Source organism: Bacillus rossius, chromosome 10 (assembly GCF_032445375.1).
Source record: "Bacillus rossius redtenbacheri isolate Brsri chromosome 10, Brsri_v3, whole genome shotgun sequence".
NCBI lineage: Eukaryota > Metazoa > Arthropoda > Insecta > Phasmatodea > Bacillidae > Bacillus > Bacillus rossius.
This window is the reverse complement of record NC_086337.1, coordinates 10,688,777-10,701,464: the sequence shown is the minus strand read 5'-3', so window position 1 is coordinate 10,701,464 and position 12,688 is coordinate 10,688,777. Positions and strand designations below refer to the sequence as shown.

Genomic DNA, 12,688 nt, shown 5'->3' with positions numbered 1-12,688 from the left:
AACCTTTTTCCAGCGATATTTTCGTTAAATCGCCAATACTGTTTTTTTTATCATACAATTTTTTTTGTTCAAAGACCTTACATCACCTTATGTTCCGAAATATTTTACAGAAAAAATATTCGATAACATTGAACTTAGCGCAGGGAACCATCTGTTGGTGAATCTAGGAAGTTCATACCAAACGAATTCCCACCAAACCTCGATATAGGCTTACATAAGTGCCATCTAGCGACTTTTTTGTAAACTTTGCATTTAGAGGGAAAACATTTATTGAGGTACTGCCACCTGCGGAGGAAATATAAACTACAAGAACACAGTTTGAATCGATACATAATTGAAAAAACCTACATTACCCAAAATAACCTAAACTTCATTTACCCTAAAGTCATTTGCCCTACAGGCGTTTGCCCTAAAGGCATTTGCCCTACAGGCGTTTGCCCTACAGGCATTTGCCCTAAAGGCGTTTACACAAAATGTTTGATAATCCCATTCGGACCAGGCTCCGGCATTTGCCCTACAGGCGTTTGCCCTAAAATAAGTTTTTCGACAGTCGTTTGCCCTACAGGCATTTGCCCTACAGGCGTCTGCCCTAAAAGTTGGTGTGGTTTCGTTAATCCAAAACATAAGTGCTTGCCGGCGTTTGCCCTACAGTCGTTTGCACTAAACGGCATTTGCTCTAAAGTCGTTTGCCCTACAGGCATTTGCCCTACGTTTAGGGCAAACGCCTGTAGGGCAAACGATGTGTACCCGTCCATAAGTAACTAAGTATGCAGTCTTGGTACTACTAAGCTGCATTTATTGTGCAATGGAACTATCTGGAAACATTTTAGCAAACAAATTGCTTATTCCTTGTTGGCTATTAAAACTGTCTTTTTTCATAATAAAATGTAATGCCCACAATATTTCTGCATTTCTGACATTACTGTCTCCCTGAAAATGTATTTTATTTTCCATACCTGAAGATGCCTCTTTGAGAGCACTGAATGATGATGATGATGATCCAGTTAACAATGAACAGGATGCTGGTGTGCTGGATGCTAATTCAGAATTTGGTGCTGTGGAAACACTTGAAATAATTGATCCCTTCGTTTCTTGGTGATTTAAAGGCTTTGTTAAGTATGCTGACATAGATGCAGAAATACTGCTCGCAGTAACCAACTGTTTGTGAAATTTCCCTTCTTGATGGCTCTTCACAGACTGCCTACCCATACTACTCAAAGAAAATACCTTTTTACACAAAATACACTTTGCACCATTGTCATCACCCTCAACACGACGTAGCCACTTTTTCCAGTCAGGAAACAGTGATCCATCTAGCCAAGCAGGATTGAATTTAGACATTGTGAATGTCACACAATTATCCACTCAGACTATCAAGAATAGACCTAGGCCTAATGTACAGTAGCAAAACACATTTGATACTGAATTGCTTAGTCTCACAAGTTTCACCGTGTTTTCACTGCACCATTAAGGAAACTGTGCTAGCACACACCCGTGAACGTAACCTATAATTGGCTAAATCTTGTTTTTAAAAATGCTACATTTCAAATTCAAAATATATGTAGCATTTTTAAAAACAAGATTTAGCCAATTCTCTCATTTTACATTACCTACTGAAGAAAAGTATATTTTTAAAAAGCATTAAATAATATACATATACATTATTAACAACCACAGAAATAAAGATCTAGCACAACTACAAAGATAGCCTATCTTGGCAGGTTTCCAAACAACTTTTTAGCACTTATGAGTGCAATAAATTGAATACTTAAAATATCAATAAATATTTTTTTGCCATGTACAAATAATGTTATTGAAACTAGTTTTTTAAATTTTCGCCTTCTTTTGGTTTTCGATCATGCCAGAAACCGTTGCTTGCCGTTTTACCGACTTTTCTTCTTCATCCGATTTCTCGGTGATTTTTTTTTTTGCAGCCTGATGTCCCTCAGATTTAATGTGCTTTTCAAGTACATCTTTTTTTTTTTCCAATCCAGACGGCGATTACATAAATTGCACATTAAAATATTCGTATCACTTTCGTAGAACTGTTCACTTTAGTATTCATTTATGCGATCGCGAATGAAAATTACGTTTCGTCATTTTTACCACGAGAAATAACAGTATACAACACATTCACGAGTATGCACGTATTTGTAAACACACCAGCTTCCACAGAATACACAAGAACACGGCTTTCACGTGAAACACAGCCAGAAAATGGCCGCGGTGAAGCAGAGATGTCGCAATATGGTGGCCTAAAATCTTGTGCTCTGCAAGATGACGGACACCCTTCCAGCTAGTTGTTCTTTGCTTTGTTTACAATCGCGAGGCACGGATGGCCATTTTTCATTCAATATTTACGAACAAGAGTGTTGTGAATGACGTGACAATAAGATACTTGGGCTGAATACGTCATAAAATGATGGTTTCTTTTGATACTGAACTGAAACTAAATACAATAGGTAAATAAATTGTTTTTTACCTTGATTTCGCATTTATCTCGGAATAGTCTAGATTTATCATTTTATAGCGGAAAAAATATAGTTTAGCATATTTTCGCATCTATTCCGCGAAAACGAAAAATCACCATCCCTAATAATGAGAAAATAATAAGAGGACCGCCGTTGATTTCTTCTGAAAAGAAAAAAAAACTTCTCCCAATTGACTAAAAAATTTCAAATATATTTAACTGCTTCTGTAGAACTCTTGACTCAGAATAACACAATGTGTAACTATTTTCGCGGTGTTTTTGTTGTGTGAGATAGGCAAAAATCTTGTCATGAAACCATAATACTACCAACTACACAAATTACAGTGATACAAAAACACCATTACAGATGCAGCACTTTTGAAAAAAATACATCTAAATAAATGAAAATACGTTCACTAAACAATCTTCAAAAAGTTTCCAGCGTACCAGATACTTCAAAGTTATGACACAAACTTCCAAACGTATAAGAACTACGGTTCCGCTATTTTCTACAACTGGCTTGGCGCAGCTCGGCACGGTCCGGGGCCGCCTAGCATGAAATTCGGCACGTCACAGCTGTATGGCGAACCAAACTTTCCCGGGACTCGTGGCTTATCTATTACTTTGATTTACATGTACGACCTGCACCCCAACTTTCCGATTTTGTTTTTAAGAAAAAATGTGCTTGTGATACATGTATTAATCAATATACAGTAGAATCTCGTTATAGCGAGCACGGTAATAGCGAGAACACGGCTATAACGAGGTATTTTTGAGGAATTTACGGCGTAATCGCTTGAAGCGCGCTTTTGTTATTTGTCTGCTTATCTCCACCCCTCGCTCGCTGCTAGACGTCTTGCCGTTGACGCCTGTCACATTCTTCAGCCGTGCAGTCGCCACCTAAGTGCGTGGCTTCAAAAATAGAATCCCGTCCTTTCTTTCTTTTATCAAACTTCCGTTAGTTATCTGTGCCGTGTGTAGACAAAGTTTGAAATTGGAACAGAAAAAACGTAAGAAAGTATTTTTTACAAATTAGAAATATGTATGTTTTTGTTTTTATAATCGCGTATTTTCACGTTTTTTTTGGTTGTTATCTTAAAAGAGATAATATTAAAAAGCCGCTCTAATGAGATTTAATTGTTTCTTGGTTAACAAAAACTATTAATTATCAAATATTGTTAATTGTTTATATTCTATTTATTATTATTTACGCGACGTCATACTGTACGCGTACGCAATACGACTGGATTCGTTGCTGCAACATAACATAGCATGTTATGCCTTATGCGGTATCAGAAGTAACGAGTAACTTAACGATAGTAACGAGTACTAATTGTTATAGGAACGAATACATACGAGTACGCATTTTTTCATTACTTTTACACCTCTAGTAGGCACTACCGTATTTATTTCCGAATCGCTAGGGCAGTTTTCTTGTAACTTTTGTTTCGGTCAGTTGTTGTGGTATCTGTCCGGGAAAGGGGTGGTGATGGTTTGAGTTTAATCCCAAATTTATTTTCTAAAAAAGTTGACAGGTTTCTTTAAATGAAAAAAGTATAGATTTCCAGCGACTATTACGTTTGAGGCGTACGTGCGTTGCCGCAGCCGCACTCCTGCTTTTTTGTAAGGAATTAAATCGTCGCGCTACACTAGCACCACCTGTTAGCAACATCCCGAACCAACATGGCCGCCAGCAGACCGCCCGCATCGACGATAGATAGCAGGACAATGCTGCGTCGGCCGCGGGTTGAGATGCTATACTTACGTGGCGTGGCAGGGTATTCTGGTTATTTTGACGCAATCGGTGATCGCATCCGTACTTATGGGGTATCGTTTTAAAGAGAATTCACACATCTGCTCACAGAAATTAAGATTTCGTTAATATAACCTGTTATTTTCCAATTATACAGGTTTACACACAATTTTTATGCTATTTTCGGTTAATTTTTATTTTTTGGGGGCCAAAATTTGTCCAATTCGGTTATAGCGAGGACACGGTTATAGCGAGGATCAAACCCGGAACCGTGACACCTCGCTATAACGGGACTCTAGTGTATATAAATATATATACACACACACTGTGATTGCCGCACAACAAATTTCCCTGAGTTTTCCCTGTGTTTTTGACCCATTTCAATTTCCCTGAATTTTTCCTGTTTTCCCTATTTTCCCATTCATTGGGAACCCTGTAAAAGTAATATTTCAGGCATGAATAGAAACTATTGTTTAGTTTGTAACAAGTGTGTGCACCCACCTGTGGCTGGTGCCTGCCGCCCAGGTTCTTGGGGAAGCCCACCGAGAAGGCGGGAGGAGACTCCTTGTGCTTGGCCCGCTGGCCCTGGCTGCCGCTCAGCTTCAGCAGGTTCAAGGTCAGCTGCTGGTCCAGGCCATTCAAGCCACCTTCGTTGTGGGTGGAGGCCGACTGCTGCAGCACGCTTGGTGGGAAGGGGGGTGGCTGCCAACAGAACAGTGGACCAGTTGTTGACTCCGCCTCCTTCTGCCGTACCATGCAACATCTTAACTCCCCCTGTGTACACATCACGCGACGCAACTTACCACAATCGCAAATACAGCAAAAAGAAAAATTCACTTTTCACACAATGAAGCATGTAAATATTATTTATACAATAAAAGGTTTTTTTAATGATGAATAATACATTGGTTTGGAAAAATTACAAGAAAAAATCTCTTAAGAACTGTCTAAATGAAATAACACACAAGTGGTCACATTTATTTCTTTGGTGGCAGAGTAATCAATTTATATATTTATTTATCTTACTTGGTAATATGTCTTGCTCACAACAGGGTTGTTTGAGATTGAGGAAGCAATCCCAAGTTTTGCCTGGAATTATTTTAGGAAAACATAGGAATCCTAATGAAGGGTGGATGGCCAGAATTTGAACCCAGTTTAGCTGCAGTGCTACCTCGCTCGGTGGCAAAACACTACCATCATTCAGTTCCTGTACCTCCTCTCTTTTTTTAACATCTGTATTGACTCTATCCTAATGAATAGTCATTAGTGATAGAAAATTGAAGACAACTGATGTAAAGCATCCCAAGCTTTTATTAAATTGAAATTAATTGTTTTGTTTATTACTTCATTCTTTATTTAAAATTAATTAAAAAAAAAAAAGTTATACAGAATAGTAGTTCTTCTATTGCTGTTGTACAAATTACTTAAATTTAAAGATTATATTTTACTTCTGACTTCATATAACAATTAAAGCACATTTTTAAAAAAAATATATATTTTTTTTACTTTTAAGTTCATCGAAAAATACAATTTTTGATAAATTCCTTAAAATGCACCACAAAAACAAATTTCAATATCCCAAACATTTCGGAGGTAAGTGACTCTCCCCCCCTCCCCCCCCCCACGGGGCCAATGGTGCACAAAGGCATTGGAAGCACGTCAAAATCAATGCACTTGTTTCCTGACTTTAAAAAAATTGGGGGCAATTGACCCTGCCCCCTTACCGAAGGGGGCTGATAGAACCCGAAGACCTCTTTAGCACTTCAAAATCAACGTACTACAATTTTTCTGAATTTTGAAAATTTGAAAAATTAGGGGCAATTTACCTTCCTTCGACAGGGAGGGGGAGGGGGGCAATCAACCCCTGGGCAATACCTAACATGGATAGACAAAATGCATGGTTATTGCCCACATCTCAAAAGTTATGCTTTTTGCCCATACCTCGAAAGTAGTGGTTTTTTTTTTTTGTTTTGCCCCTATGACCCCCCTCCCCCCTCTCTCTTTAGGCCAAGGTCATAAAATTACTGACATGTCATCTGATTACATATACTTATATATTTTCAAATTGATAATACAAACAGAAGTAGGTAAAAATCAACTTCAAAGATTTGTCTACATCGTTACTTACAAGTTAAGCTAGTAAAAGCGTGTTAAAAATAAAAATGAGGGCAGGAGGAGGGGGGTAAAGTTTATGCCTGGAATCACATTATTGCACTACCCGAACGGGAATCGCCGGAACTCATGGATGAGTTCGTAGTTACAAAATTTTTAAAAATTGATGTAATTGCTCCTTATTGGCAAATCTCATTAGCTATTTCCTTGTACTGCATTTCTAGAGTCACCTGTTTACGGTGAAAAGCGAAGACAAATTTCGTCATTTTTCTTGTTGATTTCAGTGTATTTTTCGTTGATTTTAAAGTGAATTACGCTAATTTTTTCGTCATTTCTAAAACTTTTTTTTTGGCGCTTTTGGGCAGTTTTGTTAAGAAATAAGTTTTAAAAATTGAAAATGCACTTTGGAAAAAAGCTGTTTATATATTTTTAATTGGAAATGCTCTGCATATAAAAAAAATGTTTAGGCTTGAGATTTTGCTGGAAATTTTGACTACTGCTATCTAGCTTGATGGGAAAGCCATTGCAGCCATTAATTCCATATTTTCTGCTGTGATGCGGGTTATTTTGTATGACATAATGTTTCAATAAGACGAGAATCCTCTTTCACAAATACACATTACTAATGGGAACCCACAAAGCCTTTACAGCACACTCAACAAAACACTGAAAATCACACTTCAATGACAACAAAATATTCAAAACATCTACATCAATCCCACTCTCAGCTTCTTTTTTAACAATATCTCTGAACAAACTGTACGCTTCAAGATACTGGTTTGAAACAAGTTGTTCTAAAATGGACACACACTTTATCAAGCAAGACATGTAAGTTAAAAAAAAGTATGTTTTGCATTTGAAATATGAGGTTAGGTTAAAGGACTATTTTTATTTTTTGAGGGTTTCGGGATTGTGCATAATTGAAAATATATCGCATGCAGAAACTTATTTATCGAAAATTGAATGACATAAGAGTGACATATTTTCTTATAGAATAAACAGAAGCATAATACCAATACCACCTTCTATAAACTTGTTCATCCAATCTCGTAATTTCGGGTGATCAATTTTTTCCAACGGGATATTCACGCCCATGAATGAAGTAGACAAAAAAAATTCTTGTTTGTCAACCTTGGTTTTTTTTTGCCCGGGATACCATGTCAGTGAGCGAAACTTGTTTTATTCCTGACGATGGGCCCGCTTCATTCATTTCCCATGCTAACACCTTATTCTTTTTATGGGTGATGCTCCCATGAATATGCTTCACACACGTATTTTTTCTTGCCCACTCGATTCGGACATTACAAAACTTACACGTTAAAATTTTGTTGAATCTGTCAAAAACATAAAATCCCTCATGCGCAAATTCTTTAGCACAGTCGTATACTGTGACAACCATTTTTCACGAACGTGAACTTAACTGCCAGTAATAAACATACAATTTTACGGTCACAGTTATTTAATAATCTATACTATAGCACTCAAAAGAAAACCTACTCCAATACGCGCGAGAAGCAAGGAAACAGAACATCACTTTCTATTTTCATTTGTTTTCTACCAACGCGACATTGAAACATCAATTGTAACTTCGTAACAACCAATAGTTAGTAGTTACGTAAATATCGATCATTGGTACACAATTCAATATATATCGCAAAAGGTCGACATATATCGCCACAAATCTATACGTTTTGTTACTTTTTCGCGAATTTTTGGCAAATAAGCAAATTTCGCGAAAAAGGTCCTGTTTCTGCAAAAATTTTGTGATTTCGCGCATCGTGAAAAACAGGTGACTCTATGCATTTCCTATCAAGGAATACATACTGGTTTAAAAGAATGCCTTTTGATGTCAATGTTTGTCAGTCCTTTCACTCGAGGGCTTGAAGTTACTAGCCCCTTTTTAAAAACATTAATCCTTGCCAGCTTGCAATATAAACTTGTTCATACATGTCGTGCGAATACAGTGTTGTGACCTGTAACCAAATATTGTATAATGACAATATGGGAAATTCTGGCCAATATCATTGGCCAAGAGCAAGACTATTTACTGCATTGCTTTCAAGCTATTTTCACTCCACGTCGCTAGATGCCATTACTCTCACACACTTAAAACACACTGTAAAAAAAGTAGTTACACTCCACGCAACCAGGAGTTTCCTATATTGTCCCTTGACTTGTTTGTCCCCTATCTTGTGAAAATGCTAATCTTGTGATTAGGGAGTGCATTATATTTGGGGAAAAAGCAAGAACTCACACGAAGGCATTTCCTAACTACATGAAGAAACTCATTGATTTATATCATGTTTGGAGAGACCTGCAAAAATTTGTAAGAAAACTCAGGAGACTTAAAAACCAGGAAAATAATTTTTAAAAAGATCTGGACAACTTATTTGATATTGCACATGCTGATGGCTTTGAAAGAATGAGAATAGAGGAAGACAAAGCATTTTTGACGAAACAGAGAGAACCTGGTCGACCGGGTTGCTTGACTGGTGTAGACAAAAAGTTGGTAGACAAAGAAGAGAGAGCTAGGCAAATACAATTACATGAAGAGGAAAGAAATATAAAACAAAGAGAATTATTGGCTGTTGCATCTACTTCTGCTGCACATAACTTGGAACATCCACAAGATTCAGATGAAGAAGAGATTCTAAGCTCTGAAGTCAGCTTGCTGGAGGTTCTTGGCACAGAAACAAGTTTGAAAAGAGGTAGAAAGAATCTTATAACACCTAAGGCCGTAGTAGCGAAGACATACGGCTTTGCAGCGACGACCATAAGTACAATTGTTTATGACTGGGCAAAATTAAAAAAAAAAAAAAGTATGGAAAATCTTTGTTTGGTTGTGCCCACAAAAGCATTTGTTCCAGAGATCACCAAGGTCTGAAAGATGCTTTGAACAAATGGTTGAAAGAAGTACGATCAAAAAATGTTTCAGTAACTGGCCCAATGTTACAAGCTAAAGCAAAACAGTTTGCATTGCTTAAGGACATCAGACTTTCAAGACAGTTCAGGGTGGTAGCACCGCTTCTGGGAACGACATGATATATCATGGGAGGTTGTGTGTGAGGAGGATAAAGATGCAGACAGAGGCAGCAAACCAGTGGAAGGAAGAAAAGCTGGAGAGTATTTGTAAGTCGTACTCATTAGACAATATTTTCAATGCTGATGAAACTGCCTGCTTTTTTTTTATATATATATATAATCTTCTGCCTAATCGAACAATGGCATATAAAAAATGCACTGGAGGAAAAAAAGGTTGTCTGTGTGGTTTTGTTGCAATGCCACAGGGACAAAAAAATTGAGGCCATTAATCATTGGTAAACGGGTCATTCCATATGAAATCAACCAGAGGCCTTAACCTCTACACCTTAGATTATCATGTTTTTTTTGTATATTGGTAATATCAACTAAATACATTATAAATCTATTTTTTCTAAAAAAAAATTTTGAGTAGTTTTTTTTTTGTATAAATTTTTGAAAATTGCAAAAATAGCCAATTTTAGCAATGTTTTGGATCACTCAAATACTTGTAGGTTTCCAACTAATGGTGCTAGAATGCTGTTTGACAGCTCATTTTAAAGGTCATTGAATGGGCTTCAATTTAATATGTAACATGACCAACTTTGGAACATAAAATTATTTTTATTTGTTTACAAAAATTGTAATATTGAATTTCTAAAAAACACCATTTTCGATTTTTTTTTTTTTTTTAAAAAAAGTATGTTATTCCTACATATATTGGTTAGATTTGTGCCAAATTTCAAGGTGGAGAATCAATGGGATCATGAGTAAATAAAAATGAGAAGTTTAGTAGATGCTTAAGGGGGCGTGGTAGATAAATAAATGCTTTAAGCGTCAGTTGGACGTTATTGGTTTTTGGAAGACAACATTGAAAAACTGCAAAACAACAATCCTACATAATGTTATTTGCCAACTTTATTAGCAGACGTCCTAAAAAGACAATTCTCGAGCGTTGTTTCTTCCGCAGCAATTAAATGTTCGAAATTACCAAGGCATAAGTTTTGCCTTTAAGTAACCTTCAGTTGTTAATTAATGCATTTAGCTCTGGTTTAGATACCATGCCGCCTTAAGAAATAGTTGCAGTAAGGAAGAGTAGCATAATTTTACATAAAATTTTGACTTAGTAAAGTATTCAAATTTTATTGTTATAGACTAAATTTTTTTTACAAATTATAAAACACGGATATATCAAATCTTACCTTACATTCGTCCAGTGTTCTTTGATTAAACATTTGATCAATATGATAATACAAAGCATGTGATCTTGCTGAACAGATGTAGCCTAAGTTCAAAGCACATGATCTTGCTGAAAGGATGTAGCCTAAGTTATAACTGACAAAACATGTTACTGTGAAATATGATAACTTTTGGTGGCTTGCATGTATATTGGCAAAAAATAATAATAATGAAGTTAACGTAAGTTTTTTACATCCCAAAGGACCTGCTGCTTTTTTTTTTATCCAACACCAAAAGCCGATATACTAGACATTAGAACTGAAGATCTTCTTAAAAAGGTTGAACCTTGTACAGCAACTGGGAGAACTTTTACACTCACTAAAGAAGAGATTGTAGAGACATCACACCTGCTTGAACGAAGTATGCCACAACCTAAGTGAAAACTGTAAATAATTAAATATATACTAAACTGATTTTTTTTTCATGAGCAATTATATGTTTTGTCAGTTATAACTTAAGCTACATCCTTTCAGCAAGATCATGTGCTTTGAACTTAGGCTACATCTGTTCAGCAAGATCACATGCTTTGTATTATCATATTGATCAAATGTTTAATCAAAGAACACTGGATGAATGTAAGGTAAAATTTGTTATCCGTGTTTTATAATTAGTAAAAAATTTTTAGTCTATAACAATAAAATTTGAATACTTTACTAAGTCAAAATTTTATGTAAAATTATGCTACTCTTCCTTACTGCAACTATTTCTTAAGGCGATTGGTGCATGGAAAATATTACCACAAAACTAATTTAACTGTACATATTTATTTTTGATGCTTCTTTTTAAGACATAATATACCTAGGATATTTTTAATAAACTTTTTTTTACTGAGTTATGTCATTTTAAATGCATTTATTTTTATTCCAAGCCAGAATTATTTAGAAAACACATAATTATGTTAAACTTAAGTATAGTTCAAGAAACGAGTGTACGAATAGGTTTCTGCACATATAAAAGTAAGAAGAAAAAATTTTCATCGTCAAAATTACAGTTAAATATTGACAATTTCCATTGATCACTGCTGGACTACTTCAGGAGCGATTTAAAGAATAAATTTAAATGAAAATGAAAACATAATTGGCAGAACACTATTGAGTTATGTATATATTTTAATATCCTTTTGTTTTTGATACGATCCGACTCAAAACATGCCCTCTGGAGTGACAGTTCTAGTGCTGCGTATAAAACTCTCGCCGCCGGGAAGAATGTCCCCGCGACGTGGCACTGAGGGCGGCGCTTGTCGCAACCAGGTAGTCCGGCGGAGCTCCGGCCGGCGGGCCGCAGCCTGCGGGTGGGGAGGGGGAAGAATGGGGTGTAGAGGGATGACGAGAGAGGAGACAGAAGAAACGGTCTGTCAAGGTCGCGCTCATGGAGCTAATATACAGTAATACATCTGGAGAGGACAAGGGAAGACAAGCAGAGGATGCGAAGTGAAGCCAGGTATCGGCTTCCTACGCTGAAAGAAAATGAAAAAGACCCAAACACGCCTCGCGCGGCCGAAGAATCTTCCAAACTAAACTCGCAACAGCTCCGAAACTATCAAAACAATCAAACTGAAAATTTTACTGGAGTATCTATAAACATTTTTCCCCACATCGCTTTAATATTTTTTTCGAAACATGAATGCTTTCATTTTTAAAAATTAAATACTTATTTACTGCCAAAATTTTTTTGTGATTACGCAGAGTAAATTACAACATCGAGGAAAAATTTTTGTTTGCAATTGTAAGTGGGGGACACTAGCGTATGAAATAAGGAAGAAGCCTCAAATTTTATTTATATACCCCTTTTGGCGCATTCAACCCCATACTTTTATTTTTACAGAGAGTTGAAGTGGGAATAATGTTTCAGTGGGTATCACTACCGACATATGTCTTCGGAACGGACTTCTTTTTGTTATTATACATCTCAAAATTTATAATTTCATACACAATGTTTATAAAAACGAATTCTTACTTACCTCATTTAATCTATTACAAACCTCTTGTAATATACGTGTATTAGTAGAAGAACAAACGTAACATGCAAACCTTAGGTAAACACTGGTAGAGAATTGTTTGGAATAACTGTAATGCTATGCATATACTGACAATGTA

General features: G+C 36.3%; 1 protein-coding gene across 5 annotated transcripts in view; it reads right to left on the bottom strand.

The window, feature by feature from the left end:
- LOC134535777 (uncharacterized) overlaps positions 1–12,688 on the bottom strand; it is a 192,054-nt gene that overhangs the window by 118,672 nt on the left and 60,694 nt on the right. For all 5 annotated transcript variants that reach the window (XM_063375030.1, XM_063375029.1, XM_063375032.1 and 2 more), the window contains exon 8: positions 4,725–4,925. In XM_063375030.1, coding sequence (XP_063231100.1) covers positions 4,725–4,925 — 201 coding nt within the window. The remainder of the gene's footprint in view (positions 1–4,724; positions 4,926–12,688) is intronic.